This window comes from Gouania willdenowi, chromosome 15 (assembly GCF_900634775.1).
Source record: "Gouania willdenowi chromosome 15, fGouWil2.1, whole genome shotgun sequence".
NCBI classification, from domain to species: Eukaryota; Metazoa; Chordata; class Actinopteri; order Blenniiformes; family Gobiesocidae; genus Gouania; species Gouania willdenowi.
In genome coordinates, this window is record NC_041058.1 from 32832911 (window position 1) to 32851747 (window position 18837).

At 41.9% G+C, this 18837-nt stretch overlaps 1 protein-coding gene and 1 long non-coding RNA gene across 4 annotated transcripts in view; one reads left to right on the plus strand and one right to left on the minus strand.

Moving 5' to 3' along the window:
• Positions 1–18837, plus strand: part of LOC114476649 (uncharacterized) — a 319238-nt gene that overhangs the window by 171550 nt on the left and 128851 nt on the right. The gene's annotated exons all lie outside the window — the stretch shown is intronic.
• The window catches only part of thada (THADA armadillo repeat containing), a 208496-nt gene that overhangs the window by 168095 nt on the left and 21564 nt on the right, over positions 1–18837 (minus strand). For all 3 annotated transcript variants that reach the window (XM_028468449.1, XM_028468451.1, XM_028468452.1), the window contains 5 exons: positions 10319–11037; positions 7882–8033; positions 3937–4092; positions 3774–3866; positions 224–347 (listed from right to left, as the gene is read on the minus strand). In XM_028468449.1, the coding sequence (XP_028324250.1) occupies positions 224–347; positions 3774–3866; positions 3937–4092; positions 7882–8033; positions 10319–11037 (1244 nt within the window). The remainder of the gene's footprint in view (positions 1–223; positions 348–3773; positions 3867–3936; positions 4093–7881; positions 8034–10318; positions 11038–18837) is intronic.

Genomic DNA, 18837 nt, shown 5'->3' on the forward strand with positions numbered 1-18837 from the left:
CTTTATTGTCGTCGGAACACAGTGCAGTGACACATTCTCTCGACACAGAACTTGGAATAGTCCATGGGTTTAAAAAATACGTTATGCCTTATATTATCAGCCTTTTTGTTGGATAATATCTTGACACACTAAAGATTATTACATTTCAGACTAGTTAAGAAAATTATGAAGGCACCACCTCGATTCAAACACAGCGCTGTCATCAAAGTACACCTGTGTCTACCTGTGCTGAAGGTGAAGAGCTGACTCAGCAGAGCCAGCAGGTGGAGGGACAGGAGGCATTTAGAGAAAGAAGCCCCGGGGGTCAACACGTCCAACAGGGTCACACACAGCCACCGCAGGAACTCCTGCAGACAGCATCAACACACATGGTCTCTCCTTTTGATCAGGGGTTCTCAACCTTGGGGTCAGGACCCCAAATGGGTTCATGAGACACTGGGATGGGGTACCTAGATGCCTTCAAGAAACTAAAAATATTTTCTGAACAATTTGAGACAAATGTAGCTTATTTTCACCCTTTTTCCACAACTACACCAAATTTGCCATATTTCTAATTCTAATAAGGGTCCAGCTCTGATAGTGGGGTCTCCTAAAGGCTGGGATACACTGTGCGATTTTTTCAATCGTTGCACTCAGCTCCAGCTCAAACTGTGCGACTCAGACGCAGAGCACGAATATGCGCAGCTCACGATTCATGTTCTCACACTGTACGGTCCGACATGATCTGAGCGCTCACACACGACACGTCGGGGGGTCCTTGTTGGAGGAAGAAGAGGAAGAAGAGAAAGAAGTAGAAGAAGAGGAAGAAGAGGAAGAAGTAGAAGAGGAAGTAGAAGAGGAAGTAGAAGAAGAGGAAGAAGTAGAAGAGGAATAAGAGGAAGAAGTAGAAGAGGAAGAAGTAGAAGAGGAAGAAGTAGAAGAAGTAGAAGAGGAAGAAGAGGAAGAAGAGTAGAAGAAGTAGAAGAGGAAGAAGAGGAAGAAGTAGAAGAAGTAGAACAAGTAGAAGAGGAAGAAGAGGAAGAGGAAGTAGAAGTAGAAGAGGAAGAAGTAGAAGAGGAAGAAGTAGAAGAGGCAGAAGAGGAAGAAGAGGCAGAAGTAGAAGAGGAAGAAGAGGAAGAGGAAGTAGAAGTAGAAGAGGAAGAAGTAGAAGAGGAAGAAGTAGAAGAGGAAGAAGAAGAGGAAGAAGAGGAAGAAGAAGAAGAAGAGGAAGAAAGAAGAAGAAGAAGAGCGGAAGAAGAAGAAGTGGAAGAAGAAGTAGAAGAGGAGGAAGTAGAAGAGGAAGAAGAAGAGGAAGAAGAAGAGGAAGAAGAAGAAGTAGAAGAAGAGGAAGAAGTGGAAGAGGAAGAAGTGGAAGAAGTGGAAGAAGAGGAAGAAGAAGAAGAAGAAGAAGAGGAAGAAGAAGAAGAGGAAGAAGTAGAAGAAGTAGAAGAAGTAGAAGAGGAAGAAGTAGAGGAAGAGGAAGAAGAGGAAGAGGAAGAGGAAGAAGAAGACTGAAGCGTCACCATTAAAACAGAACCCGGAAGTGGAGAGACACTTGCAAATCTCAGCAAAAAGAGCTTTAAAAAAAGAAAAGACGGTGACGTGATGGACCAGGAGCTGGCTGGACAGACGTGGGCACGACATTCCGTCAATTTTACAGTGATCCTATGGTGTTCGCGCATGCACAGTGTGAGTGTTCACGGTAAGCCGGTCCATGGCACTGCTTCAACTGTGCGTTACCCTCGCGAGGACATGTTTGAAATCCTTAAGACCTACGATTGTTGATCGGGAGCTGGTCGTGAGGTGTTAATCGCTTCTCGTGACCCCATGTATACTACACAATGCACGACCTAGTAGAGACTCGCACGATCCCACAAAATAGTCGCACGAGTCGAAAGTCGGCTCAAAATGGGCCAAAAATTGCACAGTGTATGTCTGCCTTAACCCTCTTCCCCTGGTCAGTGGTCTGCAACCTTTACTCTACAAGGAACCATTTAACCTCATCTCACCTGGATTAAAGTCCTCCTGGAGCAATAAATACCTTCTCTATGAAGACAATACAGTGTATTACATTATATACAGTTAAAATTATATAGAATAATGCTTGATTTCATTTGATGTGATTTCTACATAAAGTAACTTGAATTTGATAACACATGATCATGTGATCAACACATGCTAATTGCTCATTTCTTGCCACACATAAAACATGCATATTTAACCTGCACATTGATGGTTAAAGTAATCTGTTCCCACACAATTAAATCTCTAATTTCTTCCAGAATAGTGTTTTTGTTGGTTTAATTATCTTACCAGAGATTTAAAACTTAAGGTTAGCCACAGGTGCAGGAAAGTTGATGGTCTGTAGATGTTGCAGGAGGTGAAGTAGGAAGTTGCTGTATTGGTGATGTATTTTAGGTTAACAAATTGTTATATCTTGTTTTTATTTGTCATTAATCATTAATAGCCTCTGTAAAAAACAACTTTATTTCAATAGTTTTTTTTAAAAAAGCTATAGGGAGCCATTGCTTAAGAGTCAAAGGGCCACATTAGGCCCCAAAGCCGCAGGTTGCAGACCCCTGCTCTGAGAGAACCACAGCTGAACATCTGTCCTGGCATCATAGTCCATCAGTTCTGGTCCCTCCATGATGATTCTGATGAGCGTGTACGCTTTATCTCTGCGCTCAGCACTTTCTTCCTTTACTGCTGCTCTCAATGTGAGCGCGCGCACTGAACGGCTCGTTATGTCTGGCTCCGTTCACGAACCACGCGCACTCCAATGAAGCGCATTGGTGTTTATACTCAGCGCATTCACCGTTGCATTACCCGCAGCCAAGTTGCGTGAGTGTGCACCATCTCCTCACCTGCAGCACTGATGTCAAGCCAGCCTCCACTCCGAAATCCTCGGTCAACCTAGCCGCTAGCCAATTTGTAGTGCCTGTTTATAGACAGTTTTATGGTAATCCCACAGCGCAGAGAGAGAGAGAGAGAGAGGGAAGTGCACTCTGTGGGACGTGACGGAGCGCTCAGCCGCTCCGTATAAAATAACGTCACCCTATACGTACTTGCACGGATGCGACCAGATAAAATTTTCACTCGCACACACTGAAAAAATACTGGCATATGTGACCATTTTGGTCACAGACTCGAGCCCTGGGATGGAAATGTGTTGTGAATAAGTGGGTTTTGAGTCACTTTTAACCTCTTTCCACTAAATTTCATGCTTATTTTAGCCAATTTTACCACATTCACGATTTATCATTCCCATTATTTGCCAGTTTAAACTAATTGTTCAAATATTGACACTTTGAACCCTTTTTACCACTTTTTCTGTCCGTTTTTGTCCACTCTAATTTGCAACTTTTAACCAATTTCTGTAATTTTTTCAAATCCCATTTCGCCAGCTTTTCCACCTTTTTATTTCTGATTAAAACAAGGATTTCAATCTTTTGGATGACTAAATACTACTGCACAAATACTAATAAACGTTCCTGGATAACAGTGGATATTATTCAGATGAATAAATAAATGTGGTTATCACAGATTCATAGAACAATGGACCATCATTTTACTGACTTTATGAATGGACCCCAAAAATCTCTCCCCTGTATTCCCCCTTATAGATGGTCCTGTCTCCACATGACTGTTCTTCAATGTTCATGTCTGTGTTCAACCACCTTCAGCTACAGTGGGGGTCCCCAATATCTGGAACCTTTATTTTAGGGGTTGGGGGCTGAAAAGTTTGGGAACCACCGCTTTAGAACACTCTAGGAGCAGTTGTGAGCAGTGTATACCTTGTAGTGATGCAGTGTGTGCTGGTCCTGGTCTCGGTCCTGGCTGAGTCTCTTCATGAGCAGCCCAGAGCTGTCCTTCACTCTGCACAGCAGCTGGAGGAGAGGGTTTCAGGCTGATCAGATTCTGCTTCATCTAACCCTTGGATCTGGGTGAGGACCTCACCTTCTTCATCAGGCTGACCGTCTGTTGTCGGACCCCGGCTGATTGGCTGTTAAGGTTGGCTGGGAGGAAGTGGCGAATCAGGTCCGCTTCCTGTGAGGTCACAACTTCGGTGCTGCGGCGGCTTTCACACACGAAACCCAAAGCATCCATCCTGACCTGATGAGAAGGAACGTAATGAGAGCTCACAGGTTGATGATCTTTGCATGACTCAGCAAAACCTTCTGTTTCAGGAGATTTTATGAAAAACTTTGGCTCATTTAATATCTTCTGAATATAATAGGTGGAGAAAATCACCTGGTAATTAGATACGTGATACTAGTGAATCAGTAATGTTACTCAGTGACACCAATTTTTGGTACTTTTGTGTTGTAATAAATGGAAAACAAAAAAATCTCAAAATGTTCCAATTTACCATAATTATTTCTTATAATAATAATATAATGATAAATATAATAAACTTTAACCAATATATCAAACCAAAACTTTTTGTATTGTAGCAACATTTGTTTCACAAATTTCAAATCCATTTTCTTTATATTCAACCAGAATCTGAGTAAAAAACACTAACAAAGAATACATTCCAGGGCTCCAATAGCTTCATTCAAATTAAATTCAAGACTTTATAAGACTTTTAATTGCCATTTGAAATTAAATTTAAGACCAACTTCACAGTAAACACAATTGGGGAAAAAATATAGCCACATCAATGACGTAGAATTAAGATCAATTATTTCCAGTGTCTCGTGCAGACGAACAACTGGCGGCGCTCAAAGTAAACACACATAAAATATACAAAATGTCTGTAAAATACAGAAAAAACAAGAATCACTCCAATAACACATCCATTAAAAATAATAAAACTACAATAAAACATTAGCGTGCCCGCACTTGAAAACCCTCGGCCTAACATTTGAAAAATCCTCAAGAAAAAATAATTCCTCAGGAAAAATAATTTACATTGATATATTGTGACCAAGCTAAGCACTTCATTGAATTTATAGTTGGAAATGGTTCATCCATTACATTTATAATAACGGTATTAACTCATTCAGTGCCAGCCGCTTTAGAGCATTTTGACTGATTTTTAAAGACCCACATAATATTTTGTACTACGACAATCTGAAATCGTGTTTGTAGCTTCCTCTGTAATCAGCAGTTGAATAGAGCAGGTTTTACACAATCACCAGTTTCAGAGCAAAAAGCTGAGAAAAAAAGGCTTTTTCTAAAAAAAAAATCAGTGACTTCGAAGCTATTTTTTATTTATTTTTTGCTTTATTGAAAACTATAACATCTGAACATTGGTTTCTTTCTATAAAAACAAACAACACTGAGATAAGGCTTTGGATGGCAAAATTATTATTCTTTTTCCATCTGGCTCACAGTTGAATGTTTTTCTTACTGTATTTTGCATTTGTATTTTTGTATTTGAAATGAGAAAGTATCTCGTCAATGGCACTGAGTGGGTTAAATATGATTACTCACTTGTTTATGCATAGAACTGTGCTACGTAGTAGTTTCTGTGACAAACACAACGCTGAAAATATTTGTCACTAATCAAGACCTTACAGCAAGGTATCAATGGTCCATCTCCTTTCCTTCTTTAAAATCAGTCCACGACAAAGATTTTTTTCAAAATCCTCAAAAACTTTCACAAACACCAGAATCCATCTTTTGCTGCTCCCGCCTTTGCCTTTCGAAGCCGAACTGGTTCGGCTCATGCGCAGTTCTGGGGAGAGGAACTACCTGGGCTACCGCTATTAGCATAGCTCTGAATCAAAAATAGAAGACGTCGACACAGGAAGATGAACGTGTAGAAGCTGCTATAAAGTCAGTTTTAGAAGAATCTAGCATTTCCTTTTGAAAGAGCAACAATAAAGACGTATGTTTTCACCAGCGGAGCCTTGTTGTTGTTGTAGCCATAGCAGTGTCCAAAGCGGTGCATGCCGAGGACGACATCGTCATTTGGGCTCTTTGCCCAATCAGCTTCAAGCATTCTGTTCGTGTCTCTCCCTGGTTCCGAAAGGATTCAACAAACACAGACCCAGATCCATGTGGAGAACTCCAGTTAGGGGGAGGGGCTACACATCAATCTGGCTCTTGCCATGTTAACTTTATTGCATTAATTTAACAAACAAAATGTCATTTTCACAAACAACTGTCATCAAAAGTATACTGAAGTTTTTTAATAAAACAAAACAGACCAAAACAAGAAGACAATGAGAGAAAAAAAGAACCGTATTTTCCAGGCTATTGAACGCACCGCTGTATTGGCTGCATTCCAATCATTTTTCAAGAAGAATTCACGCAAGGCCACTCTGTGACATAGGCCACACCCTACTGGCTGATGAGGATGCCATTTAAACGGCTTAGCCAATCATAACAAGCAGGTAGGCGGGCTGCTGTACCCCCATTAACGGAGGTTTACATGTATTCTGATCAGTTTCAATGGACGTGTTTCCATCTCCACATAAAGTCACCACCTCACTGCTCCACGTCTGCATATCAGTCCATTTACAGCTTTTTATGGTCACTTTTTTACTGAAAACAGACTGATATACCGCTCCGTCTACTCCTCTGCAACATTGCCTCAGCAGTGACCACGTCGATCGGACTCTGAGTCAGAATCCGGACATGATCGTTTCTGAACAAACATAACGTGGTTATTTGACAACTTTATGCTGTTTATTGTTGTTTTTTTTTATCATAAACTGGGTGATTTTTACATTATCTGGAGTGTTTCAGCTCTCTCTCTCTCCCTGGCCGTGTGTGTGTGTGTGTGTGTGTGTGTGTGTGTGCGTGTGTGTGCGTGTGTGTGCGTGTGTGTGCGTGTGTGTGCGTGTGTGTGTGTGTGTGTGTGTGTGTGTGTGTGTGTCACGTCAGCTGTCAGCCCCTGTCCTGTGTGTGATCGCTCCTGAACAAACCTAATGCAGTGATTTGACAACTTTATGCTGTTTATTATTAACTACTATTACAAACTAGGGATGTGAATCTTTGGGTGTCTCATGATTCAATTTGATTCCGATTCTTAGGGTCACGTTTCGACTCAGAATCAATTCTCGATTCACAAATTGATACAATGCATAGTGTGTTAAGGCAAATTATGGCATCAAAACAATATAATTTGTATAAGATCATTTTAAATAAACTGATTCCAATGATGTAATCACACAAAGGCAAACTTAAGACAAAAGGTAACATTCATTCATGCTAAACAAACAAAAAAAAAAAAAACTTACTTACTGTACAAGAAATAACTTGCATAAATAAAATTGCCTAAATAAAAGCTTAGGCCAGCTGCTCCTTTCTTGCAGAAGTAAGTCTCAACTCTCAGTGACTACAAGAAATGTATAACTGCTTTTGTCCTCTAAATTATCTGTTTTTTGTTGTTGTTGTTTCTACATGTATTGTTTGACTTGCAATAAAAAAGAAAAAAAATAAAGATTTTTGAAATTCATGAATCGATTCAGAATTGCGGCTGATTAGAATAGTGATTCTTATGTGAATCCATTTTTTCCCCCACCCCATTAAATACTGGCTGAGATATCTTGCATTTTATACCTTATTGTACTGTTAATTCGCTCTTCCCACTGTAAATGCATACAAGCCATTACCACTTCATCACTGAGATGTTCAGTGGCTGTTATAGTTCATTCATTCTGCTGTAGGGGTGACTGTCAGTAATAATCTGCCTCCTGACAAATGCTTTCACTGGACACGTGTGTCTGACTCAAAAATCCACACAGAGCGCACCGCCACATTGGCCGTACCATCAAGTTTAAAGGAAAAAAATAGCATCCTATACGCCTCAAAAAACAGTACATAAATGGATAATTGTGGATAAATAAAAAGTGCAAGTGCCTTTTTGTCACACATCCTTTGATGAAATTGTGTAGTCTACTTGTTCTATTTTCAGAGTAAATTTAATTTCAACACTGTCGTACTTACTTGGTCATGTTTGTGAATGAGTGCTTGCTGCAGCAGAGACAGAGGCACCAATCCTCCCCAGAGTTCCTCTGATGTCGGTACGACTCCCTGAGCTCTGGCTGCCCTCAGGCACGTCATCAGGGCTCCCAGAGCCCCCCTGCTGCTGGCTGGACCTGAACACACAAACACTCTTTATATCTCCGAGTATCAGTTTGAGCAGTGGTTCTCAAACTTTTTTGGCTCAAGTACACCCTTACAGTGAAGAAAATAAGTATTTGAACACCCTGCTATTTTGCAAGTTCTCCCACTTAGAAATCATGGAGGGGTCTGGAATTTTCATGGAAGGTGCATGTCCACTGTATGAGAGATAACCTAAAAAGAAAAATCCAGAAATCACAATCTATGATTTTTTAACAATTTATTTGTGATACAGCTGAAAATAAGTATTTGAACACCTGTCTATCAGCTAGAATTCTGACCCTCAAAGACCTGTTAGTCCGCCTTTAAAAGTCCTCATCCACTCAACTGTATTATCCTGAATCAGATGCACCTGTGTGAGGTCGTTAGCTGCATAAAGACACCTGTCCACCCCATACAATCAGTAAGACCCAAACAGTCAGCATGGCTAAGAGCAAAGAGCTGTCCAAAGACACCAGAGACAAAATTGTACAACTCCACAAGGCTGGAAAGGGCTACGGAGAAATTGCAAAGCAGCTTGGTGAAAAAAGGTCCACTGTTGGAGCAATCATTAGAAAATGGAAAAAGCTAAACATGACGGACAATCTCAATCGGAGTGGAGCCCCATGCAAGATATCACCTCGTGGGGTCTCAATGATGCTAAGAAAGGTGAGGAATCAGCCCAGGACTACACGGCAGGACATGGTCAATGACCTGAAAAGAGCTGGGACCACTGTTTCCATGGTCACTGTTGGTAATACACTAAGACGTCATGGTTTGAAATCATGCATGGCACGGAAGGTTCCCCTGCTTAAACCAGCACATGTTAAGGCCCGTCTTAAGTTTGCCAATGACCATTTGGATGATCCAGAGGAGTCATGGGAGAAAGTTTTGTGGTCAGATGAGACCAAGATTGACCTTTTTGGTCATAATTCCACTATGCGTGTTTGGAGGAAGAAGAATGATGCGTACCATCCCAAGAACACCATCCCTACTGTGAAGCATGGGGGTGGTAGCATCATGCTTTGGGGGTGTTTTTCTGCTCATGGGACAGGACGACTGTACTGTATTAAGGAGAGGATGACTGCAGCCATGTATTGTGAGATATTGGCCAAAAACCTCCTTCCCTCAGTCAGATCATTGAAGATGAGTCGTGGCTGGATCTTCCAACATGACAATGACCCAAAGCACACAGCCAGGAAAACCAAGGAGTGGCTTCGTAAGAAGCATATCAAGGTTCTGGAGTGGCCTAGCCAGTCTCCAGACCTAAATCCAATTGAAAATCTTTGGAGGGAGCTGAAAGTCCGTGTTACTCAGTGACAGCCCAGAAAGCTGACTGATCTAGAGAAGATCTGTGTGGAGGAGTGGGCCAAAATCCCTCCTGCAGTCTGTGCAAACCTGGTGAAGAACTACAGGAAACGTTTGACCTCTGTAATTGCAAACAAAGGCTACTCTACCAAATATTAACGTTGGTGTTCAAATACTTATTTTCAGCTGTATCACACGAATAAATTGTTAAAAAATCATAGATTGTGATTTCTGGATTTTTCTTTTTAGGTTATCTCTCATACAGTGGACATGCACCTTCCATGAAAATTCCAGACCCCTCCATGATTTCTAAGTGGGAGAACTTGCAAAATAGCAGGGTGTTCAAATACTTATTTTCTTCACTGTATATCATCTTATAACATTTTCCTTAGAAAACTATTTAAAAAGCACGATAGAGCATAATGATGGACTGAATGAGTGAAAAGAAACCATATTTAGTGCCTTTTTTTGGATCGTTACCCCGTTTTAATATAATTTTTTTTCTAAAATTCGTTTTTCATTATGTTTGAGGTCAGGTATTTTTTTTTTTACTGCAATTTAGTTGAAATAGATTCAAAAAGTGAAAGTATATTAATAAAGTTGTTTAAGATTGTGTGTAGTTTTAATTAAAAAGAAAAAAAAAAAAAAAATTAAAAAATGACAAAAATCTTTTATTTTTCAGAAATAACAGGCGACCCCACATGGGGTCCTGATCCCAAGGTTGAAAAACACTGATTTAGTGGATCCTGGGTAGAAATTTATTTCTATAGTTTTTAATCCTTTCCATTCATCTCACACCTTGGGTGGGACCACCACCGACACTTGATTTGTTAATTTTCCATTCCCTCTCTCTCAAGTACCCCCTGTAGTGCCATTCAGTGGTGGCGAGCACCCTGCCCTCAGACCAGATAATCACATTTCTGTAGCCGCTGCTGCTGTGGTAAAAGTTGCTGGATGTGTTGTGTGCACTCACCGGTTCTACAGAATGGAGCGTCCTGCAGAGCCTGCACCATGTGGGCCAGGCTGGACGGGCTGCAGCGGAGGAGCTTAGGCAGGAAGTAGTCCAGGATGAAGGTGGTCTGTTCCGGCCTGGCTCGGCACAGCATGTGCAGCAGCGGGGTGACCCACGTCCGGTTCCAGCACGACATCCCATCGGCTGTCGTCGACTCTCCAGAATTAGCGCTGGGCTTCTCCAGCTCAGCTTTGTGGCTCACAAACAGCCTTTCCAGCAAGTTACTGGCATACGGAGCCAGAGTTTGGTCTCCCATCAGTCCCAGGAGCTGCAGGGGGAGCTCAGGCTGGACACTGAGAAGGTGCCCCGCCCCGTAAAGCTCCACCAGACACTGCAGAGAGCCGTACTTCCCCCTCATGTGCCACTCCAGTCCCAGCAGGCTGTGGGTGAGCTCAGAGATGTAGGGATCATTGCTGGGGTCGGGTGTGGGTGGGGCGACGTGCTGATGGAGAAGGAGGAGATCCCGAAACAGGGAGCGAGTTTGGTGGCGCACGCCGTCCAGCGGGTGCTCCCAGCAAGATTGGATGTGTTCCAGCAAGTGTTGCTGTAGCGCTGAGCCTCCTCTGAGGTTACGCTGGAGGCTGGGGGGGCAGGTTCTCACCCGCAGGAAGTCCAAGGCCGCAGCACTCCACAGGGTCAGAGTCCGAGTCACAAGCAGGGCCGTGGTGGACTCCTTCACACTACAGCAAGGACAACATCAAGGTCAAACGTCTCGTATTACACCTGAGTGGTGTGGTCAGAAGACATGGCATCTCTTTTCACAGGGTTGGGGTCAATTAAATTTTTTAGTTACAATTACATTTTCTATTATAAATGGTTCACATTACATTTAAAGTTTTTTTTAATCCTCAGAAAGTCAATTACAATTACAATTACAATTAATAACAATTATTGAGCCTTTAATAAATAACCTAATGAAAGTTAACCTTCCTCTTGTGTTAGCTTTCCGTTATCATCTCTAATGATACTAAACTATACTAAAAACAAATATCTATCATCTAATTTGTTTCCTATTTATTGGTTACCTTGTTGCCAGGGTGACTACAGGTAGGAAGAAGTTATATTTAAGACTTTTTAATTTAGGACCACAGTAACGATGGAAAAACAGACCAAAGGGAAAATATATTATTTTACAATGAAAAAAGGCATTGATGTCAATTAATAATGTACAATAAGGAAAAATTAATCAGTTGTTCAAGAGCATTCTTCAACATTGTCCTAAATGATATTTGTTGTAACAATTCTCACAATATTTAATATCAGTGGACAATAACCCAGAAATCAAAATTGACTGGAACCTGTGAGTAAACCAAACACCAAAGTGCCATATATCATTAGCGACCAGTACAAGATGAAACCTTGTGCCGCAAGACGTTTAATATTAACCTAACCACTAGGAACGAGTGTATCGTAGTGTATCATGGTTTTCCTGCAGTCTGTGCCTTCTCCTCACCCTCCGAGGACTCTCTTTTCTGTTTCAGGTGTCTTGATGTTGGAGCTGGCGGTTCCTCATCAATGGCTCATGGCTCAACTAGTCTGGAACACTCTGATGGACTATCCTTCTATCCTATCCTGTTTGCCCTTCTGTCCACTAACCCCAACCAGTCAAAGCAGATGTTCTCCACCTCTGAACCTGGTTCCGCTGGAGATTTCTTCCATTAAAAAAAGAGGGAGTTTTTTCTTCCCACTGTCGCTAAATGCTTGTTCATGTGAATTTTGTTGGGTTCTTTCTTTCTTACTGCGGACTATTTTTTGTTAAGCTCTTTGAGAACATGTGTGTGCAGACCAAGACTTTCTGCACATACAAAAACAACAAACCCTAGTTCACACCTCAACTTAGGATGCTGCGTCAGGCTAAGGAGGAAGCCTACACGAGTGGGGACTGGGTCCTGTTTAAGCAGGCTAAGTACACACTAACCAAGGAGATCAGCGTAGCCAAGAGGTGCTACACTGAGAAGCTAAAACAAAGCTTCTCAAACAAAGTCCCTTCAGAAGTGTGGAAAGGCCTGCGTGAGGTTACAAACTACAGGAAACCCTCCCCCCACCCTGCAGGTAACAAAAGACTGGCTGAAGACCTGAATAGCTTTTACTGCAGGTTTTCACACCCACCCCCCAGCTCATTAGCATCACCTGGGCTCTGCCCTTCCTGCTCCCCCCACCTCACCCTCTGACCCCCCACCTGCCCTGAAGATCAATGAAAGAGATGTGTGCCAGCTATTCAAGAAACAAAAGATCAAAAAGGCTCCAGGACCAGACGGAGTATCTCCCTCCTGCCTGAAAGCCTGTGCTGAGCAGCTGGTCCCCATCTTCACACGGATCTTCAATACATCACTGGAGCTGTGTGAAGTACCTTCCTGCTTCAAAAGCTCCAGCATCATCCCAGTCCCAAAGAAACCTGCCATCACAGGACTCAATGACTATCGACCCATTGCCCTGACGTCCGTAGTCATGAAGTCCTTTGAGAGGCTGGTAATAAGCCACCTGAAAGACATCACAAGACCCTGCTGGACCCCCTGCAGTTTGCCTATCGGGCAAACAGGTCGGTCGAGGATGCAGTCGACATAGGACTGAACTACATCCTGCATCACCTCGACTCCCCAGGGACCTACACTAGGATCCTGTTTGTGGATTTCAGCTCTGCATTCAACACCATCATCCCGGACATCCTTCACCAGAAACTCACCAAGCTCACAGTGCCGGCCTCCACCTGTCAGTGGATCACCAACTTCCTGACTGACAGGAAGCAGCAAGTAAGGCTGGGAAGCATCACATCCAGCACCCGGTCACTCAGCACTGGCGCCCCTCAGGGGTGTGTTCTCTCCCCTCTTCTATTCTCCCTCTACACCAATGACTGTACCTCAGGGGACCCCTCTGTGAAACTCCTAAAGTTTGCAGATGACACCACCATCATCGGTCTCATCAAGGATGCGGACGAGTCTGCCTTCAGACAGGAGGTGGGACAGCTGGCTCTCTGGTGCAGTCAGAACCATCTGGAACTGAACCCGCTCAAGACTGTGGAGATGACAGTGGACTTCAGGAGAAATCCCCCCCTACTCCCCCCCCCCTTACCATTCTGAATAGCAAAGTGGCTACCGTGGACTCCTTCAGGTTCCTGGGATCTACAATCTCACAGGACCTGAAGTGGACCTCCCACATAGACACAACCAGGAAAAAGGCACAGCAGAGGATGTACTTCCTGCGTCAACTGAGGAAGTTCAACCTGCCCCAGGAGCTGCTGATCATGTTCTACACCTCCATCATTCAGTCTGTTCTGTGCACCTTCATCACTGTCTGGTTTGGATCTACAACCAAACTAGACAGACACAGACTACAAAGGATAATCAGGACTGCAGAAAAGATCATTGGTGTTGATCTGCCCTCCATCCAAGACTTATACCTGTCCAGGGTCAGGAAACGGGCAGGTAGCATCACTGCAGACCCCTCACACCCTGCACACAATCTGTTTAAACTCCTCCTCTCCGGCAGACGCTACAGATCACTGTATGCCAAAACTACCTGCCATAAAAACAGTTTCTTCCCCCAGGCTGTCACTGTGATCAACACTAAACAGTCATAGAGTGTCAGACCTGTTTCTGTTACTGTGAAATAACCATGGAATTAAGCATACCAACCCTGGATCAACCTGTCACTGAGAATGTTCATGGACATAATATTTTCATTTAAATGTTCACCTGCACTACTCATCAATGCACTACTGCACTATTATCTCATTATTATTATTGTATTTTTATTTCATTTCATTATTATTATTATTATTATTATTATTATTACTATTATTATTATTATCTTATTTTATTTAGTTTGCACATATTAGTCTAACTACTCTTTATATTTATGTTTATACTTCTTTTTTATTTATTTTTCTTTATTCTAGTTGATTGTTATTATTTAATGTTTACACTATCAGAGAGAGCACAGTTCACCAAGACAAATTCCTCGTGTGTATTCAATACATTACTTGGTCAATAAAGTTGATTCTGATTCTGATTTGAGATGACTTTGTTGTAATTTGTGCTATATAAATAAAGTTGAATTGAACTGAATCAGATCCATCACCGTGTAATGCCATATGTGGAGCTTTGATCTAAAATTATTCTTTCTAAGAAAATGTAAAGTACTAGACTGGGTTTTCAAGCCACTTGTCATTAAATCGGCATTTTCCCATTTTGCGCAACCAAAAAGGCCAAGTTAGCTAGCAAGGAGGCAGCAAACTGAGGCTACGTTCATGCTGTAGGCAAATGTTTTGGGGGTCAAGTGACCAGATCAGATTTTTTAAAAGCAGTGTCAACACTCAAATCCGACCCATATCTGATTTTTTCAAATCAGATTTAGACCACTTTGATATGTGGTCCTTGATACGTGATTACAGAATCTCTCCTCGTCATTTCTGGTCACACTGCCCTAAGCATACTATAGTACTGATAACACTTAACAAGGCCTTTTCTCAGAGGCTCCATCGTTGTTATGGCTAGTACTATCGACAGCGTACAAACCCTGAGAGCACAGAAGAACTTTTGGGACACATACATGGAAACCTCTGAATCCCAGACCGGTATGCCTCTAAAACCCTTTATTTTTTTTTAGAACTTTATTTTTCTCTTTTTAATAGTAAACATGAGAAATGACGTTACAGAACATTCCTCGACAGCAAGACAGAGTATGCACAGCAATGTAAGAAAAAATAAAAAGATTTGACTAATACATTATAGTAAAATAAAATAAGGAAAAAACATGTTGGATCCCAGAAAACCGAACAAAGCTGACATGATACAAATACACAAATCGATTGATGGCAAACAAAACATTACAGAAAAGTGTAGACCCCTCAGTTACCCAGGTATCTCTCTATGGGTGACCATCTCCTCATGAAGACCTCATACTTCAACTGCAACTTTGCTGTTAAAGCCTCCATTCTATACACCTCGCTCACTCTTTGCTTCCATTGTACAACGGTTGGTGGCTGTGGATTTCTCCACTTTATTGTTACCATTTTCCTAGCAGTCATCAGGAGCACATGTAGCAGGTACCTTTGATCTTTTGTATACGTGTCTTTGGGAGTCAAATCAAGAAGAAACTGGCTCGACGTGTATAATAAATCATCTCCCAGAACCTTATCTATCTCCATTTTTACACCTCTCCAGAAAGGAACCAAGATTGGGCAGTCCCAGAATATATGAGAATGGTCACCAACCATTCCACATCCTCTCCAACATTTTCTTGCATCTGGGTGGTCAACAAATTTAGAAACCACCAAAGGTGTGTTAAAGAACCTTATCTTTGTCTTCCAATCAAACTCCTTCCACATGTTACTATTAATTCCTTTATGGCAGCCACTACAAATTGTTTCCCACTCTCCATCCTCTATTATAATATTCAACTCCAGCTCCCATTTATTTTTAATATAGTTAGTATTATCTGATGTGTCCAGTAGCAGGTTTCTGTATAAATGGGAAACATGTTTTTTGTTGGGTAGATGATATTTTATTATATTAATCAGGTAAGTTTCAACATTTGATGGGGTAGTTTTAATTGTATTCCAATTTTTATGGTTTGTGATATTGTGTCTAATCTGAAAGTAACGAAACATATCACGTTGAGGTAGAGAGAACTTGTCTTGAAGATATGAGAATGGCTGTAGAACGTCATCACAGAACAGCTGATCAATAACCTTTAGGCCTCTGCCTTCCCATCTCTTAAAGGTTGTGTCCACTGTGGAGGGGGGGAAATCTGGATTTCCGATAATCCGTATTGCCCACGAAAGACCGGCTGTCCCTTTAATTCCTTTCTGAACCGTTGACCACATTTTTAAAGTGTGTTTTATCCAGATATTTTTTATTTCCAGTTTCTTCTGTGACTGCTTATCCAGAAACACTAGGGTGGACAGTGGTATAGCTGGCAGTGAGTTTTGCTCAATGTTCACCCATCCTGACTCCACGTCATTATTAACCCAGGCTACCACCGCTGTTAGCTGTGCTGCCCAAAAGTAGTATTTCATACTGGGAAGGCCCAGTCCACCCCTCCTTTTTTCAAGGGTAAGCATTTTAAGTCTCACTCTTGGTCTCTTATTTTGCCATATGAACCTAGATATAAGTCTGTCCAGCATTGTAAAAGCTGATGTTGGGACCAAAACTGGGAGAGACTGGAACAGGAACAGAAGTCTGGGAAGTAGGTTCATTTTAATTGCTTCCACTCTACCCAGAAGAGATAACGGGAGCACATCCCATCTTGCCAGTTCCTTTCTAAAAGTTTCAAATATTTTTTCGTAATTAGCCTTGTATAATTGAGGCACATGGGGAGTGAGTTTGATTCCTAAGTATTTAAACCCCTGTTTGGTTCTGCAAAAAGACGCTGTGTCACTCAGCTGGTCAGACCACGCCCCTGACACCATCAATGCCTCTGATTTGTTAGGGTTAACTTTATAGCCAGACACTACACCATATTCATTAAGATTTTTTAAGAGAGCAGGGATTGAGTGAATGGGATTTTCAATGAACAACAATATGTCATCAGCATATAGGGCTATTTTATGTTGGTTCCCGCTCTCATCTCTTATTCCTTCTATAAGGGGGTTGCTCCTGATCAGTTCTGCAAGGGGCTCAATGCTGAGAGCAAAAAGGGCTGGTGAAAGTGCATCCCCCTGATCTAAAACCCTTTAATCAAATAAACTCTGTGTCCGCATCTGACCAGTAACCCTACAACTTGACTCTGTCTCAGTCCATTCGAAACCTCTACATCAGTCCTGAATCAGATACAGATCGGATCATTTTCAATGCAACTTCAGTGTGAACGACAGTCAAGGAGGAAATGTATTTGCATATTTGATACGGTGACATCATTATTAACAGCTGTAGCTGTGAGCGCAGCATCACTGCAGGCTGTGCGCTGTCCTCTCCTCTGCTCACCATGAACCCGAGAGGGACAGGCTTTAAGCATCCACTGTTAAATCAATCATTTTTCTGCACAAGAACATGGGTTATCCTTATATTTAATATGTGGATTATGTAACACACATGGCGCACACTGTGCACCTGTGTGTTTGACGTGCACTTGTTTCCCCGTGCGCTGATCTGTTTATTAATAAAAGCCACTAAAACAAGTGTAAATATGTCATTTGTACGAGGAAAATAATTTTCAATTGTTGGTTTCAGGTAGGGCACAAATATAAATCCCTAATCTCTGTCGGACCTGTAGGTTTCAGTTTTGCTTTGTCAGGTTCTGGTCAAAAATTGAATAAGGTTCATATCATAAACGCTCTGTGCAGCAAAACGGCACTACAAAAAACTAAAACAAAATGTTCTCTCTCTTTTTCTTTCTCCTCGTCCTCCTCTGCACCTGGCAAGAACCAGATTGATGTCTAGCCCCTCCCTCTAACTCATGTTCTCCACACTGATCTGAGTCCGTGTCATGGCAAAACCTTTCGGAACCAGGGAGGGACATGAACAGAATGCTTGAAGCTGATTGGGCGAAGCGCCTGTCCACCATGATTTGTTTAGCCAATCGCACGGCAGAGACGCTGCTATGGCAACAACAACAAGGCTCCGCTGGTGAAAACATACGTCTTTACCGTCCAAAAATCCACACGTTCATCCTCCTGCGTCGACATCTTTCTATTTTGATTCAGAGCTATGCTAATAGCGGTAGCCCAGCTCGTTCATCTCCCCGCAACTGCGCATGAGCCAGTTTTGCTTCGACACTTCTGCTTCCATCACACCCAGATATCCCGCCCTAAACCACCATGATTGGTTCGAACCGGTTCGGTTCGTAAGGGCTGGAGCAGCACAAGATGGATCCTGGTGTTTGTGAACACCAAGATAATCCATCTTGCAGACAACATTACTCCTCTGCACCTGCTCGTTCATTCTCTGGCTCCACTGCACAAAAACAAACTATGACAATGCGTATGTAGGTCAGTTTGGAGCTGCAAACCATTCACACTGGAGTCTGATACAGGTCACATTTTAAATGGTAATGTGAACAGACAAACAAAAAAATTATTGCGTCAAGTGATCTAAATGACGGGGCAAGATGAAATGGGATGAGAAGAGCATTCAGTCCGTGCTCACCAGAAATTCTCGTGATGATATGACTAAAGGACATTTAAGACCTTTCTGTTCTGAATTACAATTTAAGACTTTTTAAGGACTCACAGTCACCCTGTGTTAGGCTGCCTAATCAATGAAAATATAGGTTTTATTGTTTTTGGTGTCCTTCAATATACCTCTAGATTTACATTTTTTAAATGGTAAAATGTAGAAATTAGATAAGAAACATATGTTAAGAATTGTTAACTACATATGTGTAGAACTGTGCATAGAACTGTAACATGGTTCCCCCATTTTGCATTAGAATTTTCATGACAATTACAATTACAATTTAATAACAATTATAACTGTAATTATTTATAATTGAGCCCAACCCTTTTTACACCCCCAGGAAACATGGAAAGATGATGAAACAGA